At 55.3% G+C, this 19,509-nt stretch overlaps 1 protein-coding gene across 1 annotated transcript in view; it reads left to right on the forward strand.

Moving 5' to 3' along the window:
- The first annotated feature begins 6,252 nt into the window (after positions 1-6,252).
- JPH3 (junctophilin 3) overlaps positions 6,253-19,509 on the forward strand; it is an 81,353-nt gene continuing 68,096 nt past the window's right edge. The window contains exon 1 of the mRNA XM_072819531.1: positions 6,253-7,093. Within this exon, the coding sequence (XP_072675632.1) occupies positions 6,712-7,093 (382 nt within the window). The 5' untranslated portion in view covers positions 6,253-6,711. The remainder of the gene's footprint in view (positions 7,094-19,509) is intronic.

Genomic DNA, 19,509 nt, shown 5'->3' on the forward strand with positions numbered 1-19,509 from the left:
CAGCTCAGGGAGTGATCCTGGCGTCCCGGGATCGAGTCCCATATTGGGCTCCTTGCAGGAAGACTGCTTCTCCCTCTGCCTGTGTCTCTGTCTCTCTGTCTCTCTGTCTCTCTCTCTCTCTCATGAATAAACAAATATCTTTAAATAAAGGGCTGATATTATGAAATGTTGGTGAGGAAATGAAGCAACTGGAATGTTCACCTTCTGCTGGGGAGAGTAGTTTGCAAATTGACTTTACCACTTTTGGGAACTAAATAGAATTAGAATTAGAGCCATGAGTTATTGGGGACCATTGAGGCACTGGGGACCCCCAAACACCTTACCCACCTGAATTGAGTCTTGTCCTTTTTGCCCCAGCCCTACAAAGTAGGAATTAGTATTGGTGACATTCTATAGAAGAGAATAAAGGGGCATAGAGCCATCTGCAGGAAGCATATGGTCTGTTCTGGTTGCTAATGCTCTACAAACAAACCACCCCAAAACTTAATGGCTTAAATCAGGGTGTCATGGACTGAATGTTCATGTCCTTCATTTCATATATTGAAACCCTAACCACTAGTGTGGCTGTATTTGGAGTAAGGAAGTAATTAAGGTTAAATGAGGTCATAGGGGTGGGACCCTGATCCCACTGGATGAGTGTCCTTGTAAGAAAAGTCAACAGTTTTCCCATTCTCTCCCTCCCTACCACGTGAGGACACAGTGAGAAGGTGGCCATCTGCAAGCCCAGAACATGGCTCTCCCCAGAAACTGACCCTGTTGGCATGCTGAGCTCAATTTCCAACCTCCCGTACTGTGAGAAATAAATTCCCATTATTTAAGCCACTCAGCCTATGGTAGCCTGAGTAGACTAAGACACAAGACTTCGCACATTTTTTCTATAAAGGACAAGATGGTGAGTGGTTTAGGCTTTATGGGCCATGTGTTTTCTGTCGAAATGCAACTTTGCCGCTGTAGTGTGGAATCATTCGTCTGTAGCTGTGTGCACATGAACGGGTATGGTTGTGTTCCAATCAAACTTTGTCTCTATAAACAAACATTTGGCCCCTGACCTATAATTTACCCGACCTCTGCCTGGCTTAACATAACAGCAGTATTTATTTTGTTCAGAAATTGAAATTAAGATGGAAACAAGTGTCCACTGATGGATAAATGGGTAAAGAAAATGTGGTGTATATACATATAATGGAATATTATTAAGCCATAACAAAAGAAGGAAATCTTTCCATTTGCAACAACATGGCTGGACCATGAGGGCATTATGCTAAGTGAAATAAGTCAGTTGGAGAAAGATAAATACCATATAATCTCACTTATATGTGGAATCGAAAAAGACAAAACAAAACAAACTAAGCTCATAGATACAGAGAACCGACTGGTGGTTGACAGAGGTGCAAAGTAGGAAGTGGGCTGAATGGGTGAAGGAAGTTGAAAGGTACAAACTTCCCACTATAAGACAAATAGGTCACAGAGATCTAACGAACAGCATGGTGACCATAGTTAATAATACTGTAGTGCATATTTGAAAGTTGCCAACAGAGTAGATCTGAAAAGTTCTCATAAGAAAAAAATTGTGTCGGGCAGCCCAAGTGGCTCAGCGGTTTAGCACTGTCTTCAGCCCAGGGCGTGATCCTGGAGACCCAGCATCGAGTCCCACATCCAGCTCCCTGCATGGAGCCTGCTTCTCCCTCTGCCTATGTCTCTGTCCCCCTCTCTATCTCTCTCTGTGTTTCTCATGAATGAATGAATGAATGAATAAATAAATAAACATTTAAAAAAGAAAAAAATTGTGTCACTATGTGTGGTGATGGGTGTTACCTAGACTTATGGTGTTGACTATTTTGCAATGCATATTAAATCATTATGTTGTACACCTGAAACTAATATGGTGTTGTATGGCATTATACCTCAATTTTTAAAAATTGAAATCATGACAAGGCACAGTGAAGAAAGCTCCATGGGTGGGGGCTCTGCTCCATGTGGCAATAGCCAGGGTCACCCGCCGGGAGCTGGAGGATCTGCTTTGGAAATGGTACACTCATGCAACTGTCAGCAGTTCTGGCTGTGGGCTGGGGGTCCAGCTGCTGATGTGGGCTGGAAGCTCTGTTTTTCTCTCTCTGTGTGCATCTTCACGGGCTGCTTGGGCTTCCCCATAGCATGGTGACTGGATTCTAAGCACAGCATCTGAGAGTAGGAGCAGAGACTCTGTTGCCATTCACCTGACCTTCAAAGCCATGTTGTATCACTTGGGCTACACTCAGCAGCAATAGGATTGTCGGTGTCCTGTTGCAGGAGAGCACACAGAATGGGACAATCCAGTGTTCGGGTAAATGCAGACATGACAAGAAGATGAGCAAGTACCTGTGAGCTGCTGCTCAGTTGTCTGAAGGAAGTAAACAGGCTTCTGTGGAGATGTAAAGGGGCGGTGTCCTTTATCTAGGGAACCCAGGAGCCTTTCTGGGTCTGAAACCGGAAAACTTCTGGGCCATGGGGAGAGATAGAAGGCAAGGGAGAGGCAGTGCTCACATCTGGAGGCCAGAGAGCTTCCAGGGTGGATGAGCAGTCGACTTGGGCAGCAGTCCTGTCATTCTGTTCCCTTCCTCCGGCCACTTTTTGGAGGCAGTCTCCAAGTCGGTTCTTAAGAAAGGTGAGTATGTAAGTGCAGGTCACCTGAGGAGTATCTGTGAGGTCACTATGGCAAGGTCCTCATCCAGAGCCTGAGGCACAGAGCCATGAAATTCTAATGGTGCTATGGCTTTTTTTTAAATAAGTTTTTTAAAAAGATTTTTATTTTATTTATTCATGAGAGACAGAGAGGCAGAGACATAGGCAGAGGGAGAAGGCAGGCTCCCTGTGGGGAGCCTGATGGTGGACTTGATCCCAGGACCCCAGGATCATGCCCTGAGCATGACACTCAACCAGTGAGCCACCCAGGCATCCCCATGGCTTTTTGTTTTTTTCTTCTGGTTTTTGTTTTGAAATTGCTGGGTTGTACTGTGTTTATAGCCTTAGAGAGTTTCCTCCAAAATGAAATCAATACCACCAGCCATACTTCATGGGAAAATGATTTCCAAATGGCACAAAATGAATGCCTCTAATACCTGCATTTCGGAGAATAAAGCCTGTCAGTGCTGAAGCTAATGTGACCATGCGTGGGAGAGGAGGCAGGTTCGGCTTAGAGCGGTCAGAGGACGGGTCTGTTGGAACTGCCAGGGGAAGGGTATGCATTAGCCAGAGGTAGAGGGTGCTGACCAGAGACTGCTTGAGGCCTCAAGTCCTCATGTTCCAACAAGACCTCAATTGTGATCCACCACTGGTGTGAGGAAGGGCTGCTGAATCAGCAAAAACTGGGTTGGAAATAAAATGGAAGAAAGGAAGTGCAGAGTGTACAAGGCAATGGCAATTTTACTTCAATGAGGCTTGGGGGGAATGGGCGGGTGTCCCATGTAGGAATCCATGACCTCCGCTGAGGGTCTGGACTCCTGATGACAGCGCCACTTCCCCTTCTTCAGTGCTTACCATGCCCCCGGTGTCAGCTCCTTGAATCCTCACAGTAATCTTATAGCAGCTAGTAGATGCTCATTTCACAGATGAGAAAACTGAGCACAAAGGTGGTAAGTGTCTGCCCAAACCCCACAGCTGGCCAGCTCCAGAGGCAGGATTGGAACCTGAATTTTGTTTGTGAGGAGCATCTGCAGCCCTTTGGTCTACACATTCACAATATGTAATTTTTCATTTACACCAAACAGTCCCTGAGACACTATTTCCTATCTATTTAGGATTAACAGAAGAGGGGATCCCTGGGTGGCTCAGAGGTTTAGCGCCTGCCTTTGGCCCAGGGCATTATCCTGGAGTCCTGGGTTTGAGTCCCACATCGGGTTCCTTGCATGGAGCTTGCTTCTCCCTCTGCCTCTCTCTCTCTCTCTCTCTCTGTCTCTCATGAATAAATAAATAAATAAAATCTTTTTTTTTTTTAAAGGATTAGCAGAAGAAAATAAATGGAAACAGAATATTAAGTCTCATAATACCAAGGGGTGGCCAGGGCACGCGGAGAGCCAGAAACTCGGGGCACTGCAGGGAGGGAAGGAAACCGCTCCAACCTCTATTAAGTCCAAGATGTGCTTGGCCCAACAATTCTACCCCTAGGCATTTAGAGAAACCTTCCAGGTCGCTTAGGGAGGCAGACACCAACCAGAAGGCGCATTGAATCATTGTTACCGCAAATCACAAAGCAAAGCGGAAAACTCCCTACATGGACCTCCACTTGCAGAGTGGACAAGGTGGTGACTCCTCTCCAGGCTGGTGGAGCTTCAGGCAGGGGGCTTTGGCCGAGGGCAAGATGGAAAGTTGAGCTTGAACTCTTGAGAGTCCTGGACGGGCTGATTTAGCCAAATATGGGAACAAGGAGGGCAGGACGAGGTGTGAGCTGGGCCCCTGGTTGACTGGGAGACTTCAGATCACGCCTCTTCCTTGGGCTAAGTCTCGGGCTCTACTGCCTGGCTTGCAATTCCTGTCTCCCTGCAGGCGGAGTCTCTCTCCAGCGGCACTGCAATTAGCCGGACCCTGCGCTATCTCCTCCCTCCCCCAGCAGCACTTGTCTGCTGCCATTTGCCGCGCACGTTCCGTTCCGGGAGACCTGAGAACCGGGCTCCTGCCTGCGGATTTATGGTCCAGGAAATGCATTTTAAATTGGTCCCAGGATACTCGGATCCAGGAATCAGACACCATCACTTGGGGGTGGGGGGCGGGAGTATGTATGGAGAAAGACCCAGTAACGCCCTGTGACGATCCCACTTTGCTCCCCCAAAGTGCAACCGCTCTCGGACTTGGGGGCTACCTGTTGGTCAGGGCGCAGGTAGGGACAGCATTTGGGTATCTTTACTCCAAAGCAGGTGTGTGTGGCCGGACTTTGTCAATTGACGGTGATGCATGTTTTCTGAGGTGATTGCCCCCCTTCCTCCCCCACGCAGACCTCAAACGGCCCCGTAAGGAAGAAGGATGGATTATTTGTCCTAGGGAAAAACCACCTGTGGTCTGCCAAGAGCCTCTCCAGGCAGGCCAGGGACAGGTGCTGGGCGCCAGAGGCGAGGCGCAGGGTGGGAGGGAGCGAACACGAGGGGCGCCCCAGAACACCCGGGGCCTGCTCCGCCAGGCTTCACCCCGCGGCTCCCGGGAGGGGAGGAGGGCGCCCTGGGTGCTGGGCGCCTTCCCGTTACGCAGTTCCTGTCCCTTTAAATCTGAGTCCCGGGAAAGGGGGGCGGGGGCGACCCGTCTGGACCCCTATTTCCAGGCCAGCCGCGGCAGAGGAAAAGCCGGGCGGGCGGGAGCGCCGCGTGGGGGTGCGGGGGTGCGGGCGCCCGGGGTCCCAGCCCGCGCCCCGCGCCCTCCACCCTCCGCCCTGCGCCCTGCGCTCTGCGCTCTGCGCGGGGAGGGGCAGCGGGGCCCGGGGGCTGGTTCGGGCGCGCGCGGGGCCGGGAGGGGCGGGTGGGGCGGGGAGCCGGCGCGGGGGCGCGCGCGTGGGAGTCGCGCGGGCGGGCGAGGGGCTGAGCCGGGGGCGGGAAGGGAGGCGCGTGAGCGGAGGGTCGGCTCGGGGGCGCGCAGGGGGCCGCGCGAGGCCGGGGGCCGGGAGAAGGCACGCGGGCGCCGGAAGGGAGCGGATCGGGGGTGGGGGGCGCGGGCGCGCAGGCCGGGGGCGCGGGCGGGGGGTGCAGGCGCGCAGGCCGGGGGCGCGGGGGGGGGTGCGGGGGGCGCGGGCGCGCAGGCCGGGGGCGCGGGTGGGCGCGGGTGGGTGCGGGCGCGCAGGCCGGGGGCGCGGGTGGGCGCGGGTGGGTGCGGGCGCGCAGGCCGGGGGCGCGGGTGGGCGCGGGTGGGTGCGGGCGCGCAGGCCGGGGGCGCGGGTGGGCGCGGGTGGGTGCGGGCGCGCAGGCCGGGGGCGCGGGTGGGCGCGGGTGGGTGCGGGCGCGCAGGCCGGGGGCGCGGGTGGGCGCGGGTGGGTGCGGGCGCGCGCCGCGCCTCCCCGAGCGCGCGAGCCGGGCCCGGAGCGCACGCCGCCGCCGCCGCCGCCGCCGCCCGCCCCGCCGCCCGCCCCGCCGCATTGCTGCTGCCGCCGCCGCCCGGCCCGGTCCGCGGCCCCCAATATGGTGCAGCCGCCCGCGCCGCCGCCCGTGCCGCCGCCGCCCGCGGGCCCCGCCGCCGCCCTCGGGCGCCCGCAGCGCGGCAGCCGCAGGTGGGGGGCTGCGCCCCGGGCCTGAGCCGCCCGCCGTCCCCGCCCCGGCCTGCGCGGCCAGCCCGGCGGGCTCGCCTCCGAGGGGCACTTGCCGCTGAGGTGGAGCCGTTTGCACCAGACGCTCCTGCTCCTGCCCCCTCCCTCCCCCTCCCCTCCCCTCCCCCTCCCTCCTCCCCTCCGGTCCTGTCTCCAGCGGGAGCGCGAGACGCTGGTCAGGCTCCGCGGCGCAGCTCGAAAAGGAAGAATCGCCCCCAATTGACTTAAATTCCGCCGAAGCCGGCGCCGCGGCCGCCCGCCGCCCGGGATCTGCTCGCTGTGGTGTTTGCTTTCTCCATTCTTCCTTAAAAAAAAAAAAAAAAAAAAAAAAAAAAAAAGGCAAAACAAAACCAGCCAGCCAGCCAACCAAGAATCCGGTTTGTTGATCGCCTTGGTTTTTTTTTTTTTTTTTTTTTTCACCGTTTGCGGGATTTGCAAACCGAGTTACATGCATGTCCAGTGGGGGTAGGTTTAATTTTGACGATGGAGGGTCCTACTGTGGAGGCTGGGAGGACGGCAAGGCGCACGGCCATGGCGTCTGCACCGGTCCCAAGGGCCAAGGCGAATACACCGGCTCGTGGAGCCACGGCTTCGAGGTGCTGGGCGTCTACACCTGGCCCAGCGGCAACACGTACCAGGGCACTTGGGCGCAGGGCAAGCGCCACGGCATCGGCCTGGAGAGCAAGGGGAAGTGGGTGTACAAGGGCGAGTGGACGCACGGATTTAAGGGGCGCTACGGGGTGCGGGAGTGCACGGGCAACGGGGCCAAGTACGAAGGCACCTGGAGCAACGGGCTGCAGGACGGCTACGGCACGGAGACATACTCTGACGGAGGTAGGTGCCGCTGGCGGCGGCCCCCGGGCAGGGCAGGGCAGGGCAGGGCAGGGCAGGGCAGGGGGCTGGGCGGAGGAGGGACCTTCTCCTCTGCCTCTTCTGTTTACCTCTGGGGAAGTTGAGCTTCTCCCTCCAGTGGGGCCGTCCGTGTGCACCTGGGGCATTTCCTGGGGCTCCCTGGAGGCCATAGCTGCCCTGGCTACAGGTTGCCCCACTGCCTGGTGGGGGACAGCACCCCTGTGCCAGCTGACGATTGTTGGGGGCTTTCCAGGAGCAGAGCCAGGCCCAGAGCCGTGGGGCTGAGCAGTGTCAGTGCATCATCCAAGCACAGGCCAGAGACCTGCTGGAAAGGCCAGGCTGGGCCCCAGGCCCTGGGCCCAGGGCCTCATCTGGGACCCACCAAGGGTGGAGGGGAGCTGGGAGAGGCCCCCCCCCCGGCCCGTGTTGGCAGAGCTCCCTTGGTGCTGGGCCTCCAGAAGTCAGGCCCCAGCTCTGCTTGTTTTCCTGCGGTGCCGAAGGGCCTCCCTTAGTCCTGATCAACCCAAGCCAATGGAAAGGGAGTGATTGGGAGAGGAACACAAACCCAAAGCAACACAACACGGCAATAAACTTCTAGGTGGTTGGACGCGGGCTAGCGCAGCCAGAGAGGCTGCTAGAGGGAGGGAGGAGGAGGCCCATCTGTTTAGCGAGAGCCCAGGAATCTTGCCTTCCAGTGGCTGAATCATTTTCACCGGTAGTTTAGGGAATGCTCTGTGCCTTCATTCTAGCATGCCACCACATTCAGGGCTGAGCCTGCCTGCTTGCCTGCCCTGGCTGCAAGATGGTTTCTGTGCAGGGAGCCTTGGCCAGCTTTGCAGCTGCCCGCTTGTCCTGGACACTCCAGTGTCCACTTCTCCGTGCATCGGAGAGGCATGGAGCATTTACTGTTCCTGGAAGCCAGACCCCAAACAAGCCTGCTCTCTAGATGCCCCCGGCCCCCCATCTGGGAGCTTATCCTCAGAAGTGGCTCTGTGACTTCCTCTTGGTAATTTGTCAGGCATGGATGCCTGGGAAAAGCATGGGGCACAGCAATGACTTGTGTGCTTCTGCTGGGCATGGAGATCATGAACGTACGTGTGGTCTTCTCCTTGCCTGCTTGCTGCCTCCACGTCTCATGAAGCAGGCACTAAACACCTGCTCCCCGGCCACATCCAGGACTGATGGAGGGCTGGAGAGTAATTATTATTTTGGCTTATGCAACTGAGAGGCAGGTTCATTATTACTCAAAGGAGAGAAGGCGTGGGGGGCAGTTAATTATATAATGCTCCTGCCTGTCAATGCCGTGCCCGGCCCTGTCCCAGGCGGCCTCTTCTGTGCTGTTGTTGTTTTCATGGAGCAGGTTGGAGAGCATCCCTGACCCTGGCGCGCAGGGGCTCAACTGAGCAGACTCTCTGGGTTTTAGGCGGTGCGTGTGTGCGCGCGCACACAGCGAGGCTCGGGCAGCAGATGTGGGTGGCTGAGGTGGGCGACTCAGCAGCCTGGCGCTCCCAGCTGGGCTCCTCGGGAGCCCAAGGGTAGTTGTCACCCTGGGGGCTCTGGCTGTGCTGCTCTGCGGATCTGTGCTTCCAGAGGTGCTGCCAGCTGTGCCTGAGCCAGGAGAGCAGCTTCGCGGTCTCATGTGGGAGCCCGGGGAGAAAGGAGGCAGGCCCCTGTCCCTGTGGAAGTCCCCAGAATATCTAAGAGTGAAGTCTAGCCCTCCAGGCTGTCCACCTTCCCGGACACCTTGGGTGGCCTGCAGAAATCTCTCCTTTGTTCAACAGATACTGAGTGCCTGCTATGAGCAGGTGCTCTGGGTTCTGGGAAACCAGCAGTGAGCAAAACAGACAAAAGTTGTTGTCCTCAGAGAGCTTCCATTTTAGAGGGAAGGGTAGGAATTCCTTTGTGCTAATGGAGGGAAGAGACCTGATTCTGTGGCTGGCCATGAGTTTAGGGTCTGATATGTTGATGTGAGAAATGCTTCCTTCTGTGGATTGATGTTCTTGGGTCCCTATCCCCCATCCAAGCAGCTACATAGCCTTCTGCTCCCCAAAGCACCTCCTTCTACATTGCCCTGCTTGGGCCCTCCCATGGTGGAGAGAGGGGGACCATGTCCAGTTTACAGATGAGGCCGGAGAGACCCAGGAGCCCGTGGGACAGGCCAGAGCCCCCCACCCACGGTGGCAGAGTCATGGTTGGAACTTGGATTTGTCCAGAGCGGAGCCCCCAACCCCCCCCTCCCCCCCCCCGCATCACACCACCTGTAGGCCAACCAGGGTAGGCTTAACAGGCACTGGGTGCGGGAGCTGACTGCTCCCTGTCGGTTGGTAACATGGCATGATGGAAAATTGAATTGACCCTTCCGGCCTGGGATAATCAGGCTGGACATCTGGGGCCACCTTTCTGCGACATGGTCCGTGCTTATCCTCAGGAAGGAAGTGACTGTTGAGAATGTGTGCCCTGCAGCAGCCCATTAGGCAAGCAGAACCAAAGCGGGGTGTTGCAGCTGTGAGTCTGGATGTCCCGTGTGTCCCCGCTCAGCTGGTGGGTGTGGCGGCTCATGCTTTGGGGAGGGCAAGCAGAGCCCTCAGGGAGTTCATGGTCCTGACTCCGGTCTGACTTTTCCCTTGCACAAGGGGTGGGGAGATTGGGCAGGCATCAGCCCAGCTCGCAGTGCTGACTTTGGGAAACGGGGATTTTCATGAATAATGCAGAAACGGCAAATGTATTCTACATTTGGCTGGAATTGGTATGGACTCCATTTCAACTGGGGCCGCCTCTGCCAACTCCTCCTCCTCTGGGTTCATCCTCCCCACCGAGTGCAAGGCGCACGCTTTCTGCCCAAGTGAGCCCAGTGACTTCCAGGGTCCATCTGTTGGGGGGACACCTTGGAGATGGGGAGACTGCAGGGGCCGGGCCCGCAGGAGCATGTGCTTTGGAGTTGCAACCCTTAGGCTTTGTGACCTTGGGCAAGTTCTTGAACTTCTCTGAGCCTCTATCTCTTCATCTGTACGAAGGGCTGATAACATCTGTAAAGTAGGTGGGGATTGATTGAGGTGCGTGCACGGCTGTGCTAGGATCCTAGTAAGCTTTCATCATTACTTACCACTATTCTGCTCTCACGGTACACATGCAGTGAATGCCACTTACAATGATCATTACTGGAGCCAATAGCCAGGTGTGATCATGGTGATAATGATGATAAATGGCAATATCAAACACTTATTAAACAGGTACTGTGTGTCAGGCATGGGGCACGTGTTTGCATGGATTCTAGCACTTAATTCCCGTACCTCTGTGGGGTTAGTTTTCTTATTTCTCCCATTTTCCCACATTGGGAAGCGGAGGCTCACAGAGGGCAGAAGACCTGACTGGCGGGTGCCGGGCAGCACCAGGATTCGCGCTCAGGACGGTGATTCCAGAGCCTGTGCTTTTGTGTGGAACACATTCTCTAAACTCCCTTGTGCAAAACGACCTCCTCGTTCCTTCCTCTTCCTCCGCACCCCGCTTCTTCTTGGGGCGCGGCAGCCCGGAGTTGTAGGCAAAGGCACAGGTGCACACCCAGCTGCTCCCTCCAGCCCTGCTGGCACTGCATGGCCCCTTCTCCACTTGCTGGACTCCGCACAGGTAAATATTTCCTCCTGGTGCCGTGTACACAGGACCCCTCGGACCAAAGTTACCCCCACAAATAAACCCTCCCACAGCCTGAAAGATGTGAGTCATCTCACACACCAGGCCTCCCCCCTCAAATGCAGATTCCGTTCACTGGCCCAGATCCCTCGGCCCACACAAATCACACACGCCCACAGTCTAAATTCTAGTCCCTCTGCGCCTGTGCGCGCGCACACACACACAATACACCTGTCACCCAGAGACGTTTCCACCTCGTCCCCCAAAACACAGCCACGTGTACCCTCCAGATCCCTCCCAACTCCTGCTCCTGAGAAGCAGGTGTCCCTGTGAAGGGTGAGTGCCAGCCTCCTAGGAGGGTCAGATGGAGCTCTGTTTCCACTTTAAGCACATGTTTATGTAGTTAATGCCCCTTTTAAAGGGGAAGAAGCCCTCATCCAAACAAAATAAATGACCATGGGGCATATTTTTTATACTAGGCCATGAATATGTGAAAGCAAACTTAAAAAAAAATCCACATGCCCAGGTTAGGGAGGAAGCAGGTCCATGGACATGGACGGACGGACAGACCACGTAGGCCAATTGGAATTCATTTCGGAAACAAAAGCAGCTCCTGAAGATAAGCATCTCCTCAGAGATTCTGGTTCAGCCACTTTGGTGAGGGAAAAGGCTCCGGGAGATGAAGGGAGAAAGAAAAAGCAAATAACTAGTTCTTTGTTGCCAATAATAGCTGAGGAGGAAGTGTTTCTGCACGCTCCCCTCACCCAGCGCAGCCCTGGAGCGATGTGGGTGCTTCAGATCAGGCACCTTACCACACGCGGGTGAGGAGATGAGGGTCAGCACCCTCCGGAAATAGCCGCTCCCTGGCCGCTGAGGTAGCGAGGAGCCCTGGTTGATGGTGACAGCACAGCTGACCGAGGGAGGAGGACTGTGGGCTGGAGGGGGCATGGCTGGGAAGACAGAGAGTGGTGGTGGCTCCTGGGGCTCCTTTTCCTCCTCGCTTTCCCCCAGCACAACTCTGGATAAGTGGTTGTCGACTCTGAGCTGACAGCTGTGTATCTAATGCTCAGCATCCTTCGAGGACAACAGGATATGTGGATTTGTGGGATCTAGAGGGGGTGATGTTTCTTTGGATTTCCCACCGTGGTCGCCCCCTCTTAGATCAGCCACTCCCCCAATTTACAGTCTCCCGACTCGTGCAAGGCACATGGTGGGTGGAGTGAGCGCTAACCTGGGGTCCTGGTGTTGCTCTGTGCATCCGACCAGGGGTTCCCTCAGACCCACAGGACCCACTGTGTCTTCCTTTAGGACAGAGGAGCGGCTGGTCTCTTCAGCACCGTGGAGAGCGCCGCACACACGCGCCCGTGCTTTGCTCTCTTTCTCTTCCAGCCGGGCCGCCAAACTGAGCCTCCCGGCCGTGACCACTACCCCTGACCTGTCCAGCACCCTCGGCCACCAGAAGTTTTCCCGTTCCTGCCCGCCCTGTCAGTGTGTGGGTTCCATATTCCAACAAACACCGCCCCTGGCGGGGGGGGGGTTTGCTGTTTGCACCCCAATACTGTCAGGTCGGGTGCCTCCTGGTGTCTGCTGGTGACCTAAGAGTATCTCCTGGATGGTGGGGTGGGTCTGGAGTGAGGTCTTTGCCTGAGGCTCACTTTTGTGCCTCTGTGTGCGCCTCTGCTCTCGCGAGGTGTGCAGAGGCTGTAGGTGTACAACCAGAGCCAGGCAGAGGGATGATCTTGTCTGTAGCAGCCAGTAAGAGACTGCTGTGCCACCTTTCTCCTTAAATCAGTGCTGGGGTTCCTCACCTGTACCAACCCTACCCAATACAGTGGCTGCTGGCCACATGTGGCCTTTTGAATTTAAATTTGAATCATGGTGAAACACAATGTAGATATTCAGTGTTTCCATCTCACTAGCTGTATTTCATGTGCTCGATAGCAATGTGGGACTTAATGGATGGTGCAGAGATAGAACTTGTCCACCATCACAGAAGGTTCTGCGAGTGTGTAAGCTTCGCACAGGGAGGGATGGGTCTATGCCGGTCACTGCCGTGTGTCCAGTGACTGCGGTGGTGCCGGCATGCTGACTGTGGATGAATGAGGGCAATGTATCACTACCATTACGCCGCACGTCCACTTCATTGCAAGCACTTACAGCTGGGCATTGAGCATTAAAGGGAAAGTTTTCCCTGAGACTCTCATGCCAGTAGGTCACCCTCACTCATGGTTCTCTGAAAGCATCTCTGTGATAAGTCCCTGATGGGTTTTGTTTTGCTCTTGGCTCTGTCATTGCTTGTAAGGCTCTGCCATTGTTTCCCAGGAGTGAGATGGATGGTATAGAATAAAGGGAACCCATTCTGATGGTGTTCCGACATCCTGAGGGTGCGACGCAGTTGTGACCAGAGGGCACGGTGGGAGCACTGTCTAGTGAGCAGCGTTAGTGGCAAAGTGCTGGGAGAGATGCAGAAAAACAAGCAGCCTTTCCTCCACCTGCTTTATAACTCTCTTTGCTGCTATAGTTGCCTTGGTTTGACTCGTCCAGTTGCTGAGGTGCGTTTCGTGAGTCTCTACTATGTTCAGGGGGGAAAGGACACACAAGCCCAGGGTGGCCTTTTGTGAATCAACCTGGAAATAGCTGCTGAGCCTGACTGTGCTTGTGTCTGTTGGGGCTGCTGTCACAGAATTCCACAGATTGGGGGCTTCTGAACAATGACATGTATCTCTCACAGCTCCCGAGGCTGGGAAGTTGGAGGTCAAGGGGCAAGCAGATTGGTGTCTGGTGAAGGCCTGCTTCTGGATTGCAGACTGCCATGCTCCCTGTGTCCTCACGTGGGGAAAGGGCCAGAGGAGTGCTCCGGGTCTCCTTTATCAGGCACTAATCCCATTCCTAAGGACTCCCTGAAGGCCCCACCTCCTAACACCATCTCATTTATTACCTGTGAATCTGGTTGATGCCCGAGGTATGCCGTATGTAGTTTGCAGCGATGTACAAGAAGCAGGATGAAGTGACTTCTACCAAAAAGTCTGGATGTGAAACTAAAACATGTAAATAATCAAGGGTTTCTCATTCTGGAGTCGGGGGGGCTCTGATGGAACCCCGCAGGCGAAGGTTCTGAGGAGGGAAGGGGGAAGTGTGTGTGTCCCTGAGAGCAGCAGAGGTGTCCAGGGGAGGGGACAGCCGAGCTCAGGCTGAATGACAGCGGGCAGGGGGCCGTGGCTTCAACACTAGCATTGCCGACTCTGCAGGAGGCATGTCTTCTGTGGTGGAGCCATCACACTCTTTGCCTCTCTCCATGTGCGGCTCCCACCTTCCTGGGTGTCCAGAGAAACCACAGTCCTCTGTGCTGCTGATAGAGCAGGTGTTGGGCAGGGGGCTGGCCCACCACTGTCGCTATTGGCCGGAGTGTTTTGCAAACTTGACTGTGCATCAGAATTGCCTGGAAGGTGCCCAAAGCAGATTTGCTGGCCCCACCCCTGAATTTCTGGTCTGAGATGCTGCCTGACGATGTATGTTTCTAACAAGTTTCAGTTGGTGCTGCTGCTGCTTCTTGTCTGAGAACCCTACCTTTAGAAGCATGGCTCTAGGCTGGTGCTTCTTGTTTCTTTTTTTAAACTTACATTCAATTAATTAACATATAGTATATTATTAGTTTCAGAGGTAGAGTTCAGTGATTCATCAGTTGCCTATAACACCTTGTGCTCATCACAAAAAGTGCACTTCTTACTGCCCATCCCCCAGTTACCCCATCCTGCTATTCCCCTGGCCTCCAGCAACTCTGTTTCCTAGAGTTAAGAGTCTTTTGTGGTTTGTCTCTGTCTCTGATTTCACCTTGTTTTATTTTTCCCTCCCTTCCCCATGTTCATTTGCTTTGTTTCTTAAGTTCTACATATGAGTGAGACTGTATGGTCTTATCTTTCTCTGACTGACTTATTTCGCTCAGCATAATACTCTAGTTCCATCCACGTCGTTGCAAATGGCAAGATTTCATTCTTTCTGATGGCTGAGTAATATTCCATTGTGTATGTAGACCACATCTTCTTTATCCATTCATCTGTCACTGGACATCTGGGCTCTTTCTGTAGTTTGGCTATTGTGGACATTGCTGCTATAAACATTTGGGTGCAGGTGCCTGTTCAGATCACTATGGTTGTATTTTTTTTTAAAGATTTTATTTATTTTTTCACGAGAGACACACAGAGAGAGGCAGAGATACAGGCAGAGGGAGAAGCAGGCTCTATGCAGGGAGCCTGATGTGGGACTCGATCCCAGGTCTCCAGGATCACACCCTGGGCTGAAGGCGGCGCTAAAACACTGAGCCACCCGGGGCCGCCCCACTACATTTGTATTTTTGGGGTAAATACCCAGTAGTGGAATTGCTGGATCATAGGGTAGCTCCATTTTTAACTTTTAAAGGAAACTCCATACAGTTTTCCAGGTGGCTGTATAGGCTGGTGCTTCTTAACCCCAGCAGCACAGCAAAGCCACAGAAAATGGTTCCCCAGGAGACTGTTAACAATGCAGAATCTCAGCCCCCCACCCGCAGCCCTGGCCCAGGGACATCCAGGGCCAGAAGCCGCATGTTTGCAAGATGCCCGGGTGGCTCAAATGTAGGAACAACCACTAGTCCCAGTCTCAGCTACACGTGGAATCATGTGGCTGCTTTGGAAAATGCTGAGGCCCAGGCCTCACCCAGAGATACTGACTGAGGTGGTCTGGGTGCAGCCTGCGCATTGGGATCCTTTGAAGACTGTCCTGGTGATGCTGGTGTGCATCTGGGATGGACGGCTGGCTATGCATCCAGGGTGTTGCAGGGAGGATGGCAGCGAAGACCCAGCTGGAATTCCAGCCAGGCTCTGGGAGGGTGGCCTCCTGGCCTGGGTCTGTGATAAAACCCAGCAGGGCTGAGAGCCCCTGCTCTAGGTGGTTCTTCAAACGCCAGGTCAAGTGGCTCATGAAGTAGATGCTGTGCTTCCTTAAAAAAAATAAATAAATAAAACAGATGTACAGATTTTCAAGCATTTGCCCATGTTCCAGCGAGGGGAGCTGCTGTGTGTGTGTGGCCCCCACTCTGTCTCTGCCTTTTCCTCTTCCTTCCTTACAGGGCACTGTCCCTACATTTAGGGCCAAATTCCAGGATAGTCTCTCCAGATCTTTAATTTAACTTCATTGCACCCACAAGAACCCTGTGTCTGTGCAAGGGCATATTCATGGGTGTTGGGGTTGGGACAAGGACATGTGTGTCTGGGGGACACTAGTCACAGACTTCAGTTTGAAAGTGCTCCAGAGCACATATGTGGTCACCTACAATCCCAAAGCCATGGAGAGTCCTTTGAAGGAAGGATACTCAAAAAATTTTTAAAAGATTTTATTTATTTGAGAGAGAGTGAGAGAGAGACAGAGAGAGCAGAGGGAGGAGCAGAGGGAGAGGGAAAAGCAGACTATCCGCTGAGCAGGGAGCCCAACAAGGGGCTGAATCCAGGGCCCTGGGATTGTGACCTGAGCTGAAGGCAGATGCTTCACGGACTGAGCCACTGAAGTGTCCCAGTACTCACTATTTTTGAACGTCTCTGTGCTTTACCATAGATGTTATCCCTTTTAGTCCTTAAAATAGTGCTTTGTGTTGAGGCACGCAATGTGCTCCCATGAAAGAGGGGAGAAGGTAATGCTCCCAGCACTGGGTGGCTTGGCGAGGCCGCAGGGCCGGTGGGCAGCGGGGCTGGCCTAGAGCTGTCTGCAGCACTGTGGGGACAGTAGCGTCAGCTACCCCCTTGGTCTACAGTTGAGGCAGCTGAGGACCAGGGAGGCACCCACGGTCCAATAGTAACACAGAGGCAGGGACGAGTGGCCGCGTCTTCTGAAGCTGGGCCCTCGGTGGCTCTTTGCTCGGCATTCATGAACTCGTGGGTTTTCCAGACTCCTCTGAGAGTGTAGTGGAGCTGAGGGTCCTCTCCCAGGACACATGCAGGTCCTTGCACACGTGACGTTTTGTGGGTGCTTGTGGGGGTCCACAGACTCCCTAAGACTCATCCATGGACCCCAGGATAGGAACCCTCCAACTTTTCATGGTGCCCAGACACGATCATCAGTGTGCACAGCAATTGGGACCCGGAGGGAGGGCAAAGCCAGCAGATGCCTGCAGCCGGTGAGTCCAGAGCAAGGGCTGGAGCGGGTGGCACTGGCCTTCCCCTCCTCCTGTCCCATGAACACGCCCCTTCCCGTGCCCAGGCCCCAGGGCCCTCAGCTTCTCCTGCAGGACCATCGGCTGGTCCAGGCAGTATTTGACCCCTGAAACTTCTTCATCCTGCGCCCTCCCCACCAGTTCAGCTAGACTGGAGTGTTAGCAGCTGTCTGGTCAGGAGCTAGTTGCTGCCTGTGCCTTCCTTCATTCGGCCTGCCTGGAAGGCGTCACTCCCCCATTCTGGAGGGGGAAGCAGAGGCCCAGTGAGGCCAAGGAGATGGGGGTGCTGGCTAAGGGTCTCAACAGCTAGTGATCTACTCCAGACCTTCCACCCTGGGCTCCCCAGGAGGGAACCTAGCAGAGGACACACGTCTGGGGCCATCTGGGGCCAGAGTCCTGAGGACCACACCTGAGAACCACCTGCCCCTTCCCGTCAGCCTCTGCCTTGGGCGAGGACCGCTAACCGGAGAAGAGAAGACCTCTGAAGGTGCCGGAGGGTTGGTCTCACTGTAGGGAGCTCGGGAGGGTTTTTCGGTGGAGAGGGTTCCAGGTACTGAGGGAGGCCCTGAGGGTGCGCCCAGGAGTCCCGCCGGGTGGGGGGTGTGCATGGCAAACCAGTGCAGGGTTTCTCGGAGGCTGGTTGCAGAGGCTAAGCCGGAGGACCATGAGCTAGCGCCCCTCTGCCCACCTGGGGACTGGGCAGCCAGCTTCTGTGCACGACCATTCAGTGCCCCCTCCCTCAGCTGTCTGTTTGCTTGCTGCTGAGGTCAAAGGCCTGGCTGGCGGGGGGTGGCTCTGGGGGAGAAAAGGCAAGAGTTGAATGCATTTTGATGAGCCTGGTGTGGGGCGCCAGGGCCCCAGAGTGCCTCTGGGCTCTCCATGCACACATGCTCCCGTGAAGGTCCCGTCCTGTGGACCGGAGGCTCTGGGCGGTGAGACTGGGTCTGGTGAGTTCCTCACTGTGACCCCGCAGCAGGGAGAGCTCTGGAAATACTGCTTGGCTGATGCATGGATGATAAACCCGTGGAGAGCTGGAGGATAGGAGCGGCAGCCTCATGCAGAGCAGGAGCAGGGGTGTGCAGGGAGGGAGAACAGCGGTGCAGAGGCTCACAGGCCACAACAGGTGGCTCATTAACCTAAGGAAAGGGGTCCAGGGGCAGGGGGTCTGAGCCTAGCTGCCAGGGCCCCACCGGAGGAAAGGAGGTTCATACTCTTGTAGTTAAGTTTTCGTTTCAAGATGCATGTGGACTCATCCTAACTAACACAGAGGCATCCCCTGTGAGACTAACACAGAGGCATCCCCTGTGCCCTCCACCCAGTCTCCCCAAAGGTAGCACCTGACGTAAGAACCACACAGCGTTGCAGCCAGGATGCCCACAGAGACACAGAGCGTTTCATCAGCAGGGACCCCCAGCCGCCTTTCAGAGCCACACCCTCCTCCCTCCCATCCCTGGCACCCACTCATTGCTCTCCCTCCTGTCATTTTCTCATTTCCAAAATGTTCTATACATGGGATTATATAGCATGCGACCTTTTGGGACTGGCTTTCTTCACTTACTGTGGTTCTCTGGAGACCCATCCATGTCGTTGTGTGCATCCATACCTCATTCCTTTTTTCTGCCAGCCGGGGTCCTGGGCTGTGCGTGTGTGCAGACCACACTGTGTAACCATGTACCATGGAGGGGTGTCTGGGGCCGTGATGAATACAGCTTCTGCAGATTTGCATGGAGAGGCTCTTAGGTGAACATAGCCTTCGTGTCTCTGGGATATATGCCTAGGAGCGCAACTGCTGGACCATTGCTGCTTGTGCGGTGTGTTTGGGTCATCGCTCTGGCTGCTGGCGGGGAAGGAGATGGGAGCCAGAGTAGAAGCCGGAGACCCCTGGGAGGGTGCTTGTGTCCAGGGGAGGAGAGATGATGGCTTGGGTCTGGATGGGGGCAGTGGGTTGGGCAGAAACAGAGGCCCAAGTGTTTGGAGGTTGGCTGAGCAGTGTGCGGAGCCCAGACAGCCAGCTCTCAGTTGTGAGCGACCTCCTGGACCTTCCCTTTCAGACAGTGGGGACCTGAGGGCTGAGCGGGTCTATGGGCAAGAATTGCATGTGGGACGAGTGTGGTGTGAGAGGCTTCATGTGGCCAGATGAGGGTGGAAGGCTGCAGGGAGATTGTACACCTAATCTAGGTGAGGGCACCACCCACTGGGACTTGTCCCATGAAGTCAGGAGGGGTGGCACTAGAGGGGAGAGGCACCAGGACTCAGAGCGAATGGGAGAGCTGGTGAAGGTTTCTATGCATGTGCCTGCTGCATGCAGATGTCCCATGAGCCAGCTGCCAGTACTTTGTGTTGTTATCCGTTAAGGGCACCGGTGCTGGATTATGGCCCCTGCTATGCACCTCACCTTCTTCCCACTTGTCCTTTCTGCACCCTAGATGTGGTTCTGTGTCTGCACCCTGAGAGGGGGCAAATGGTAGCACCGTGATATGTCTTTGGTATCACCTTTGTGGCGGTGTAAGTGACATAAAGTTTGCCTTTTCAAGCGTACGATTCAGTGGCTTTTAGTATGTTCACGAGGTTGCACAGCTGTCACCACCAC

The sequence above is a fragment of the Canis lupus genome, chromosome 3, assembly GCF_048164855.1.
Source record: "Canis lupus baileyi chromosome 3, mCanLup2.hap1, whole genome shotgun sequence".
NCBI lineage: Eukaryota > Metazoa > Chordata > Mammalia > Carnivora > Canidae > Canis > Canis lupus.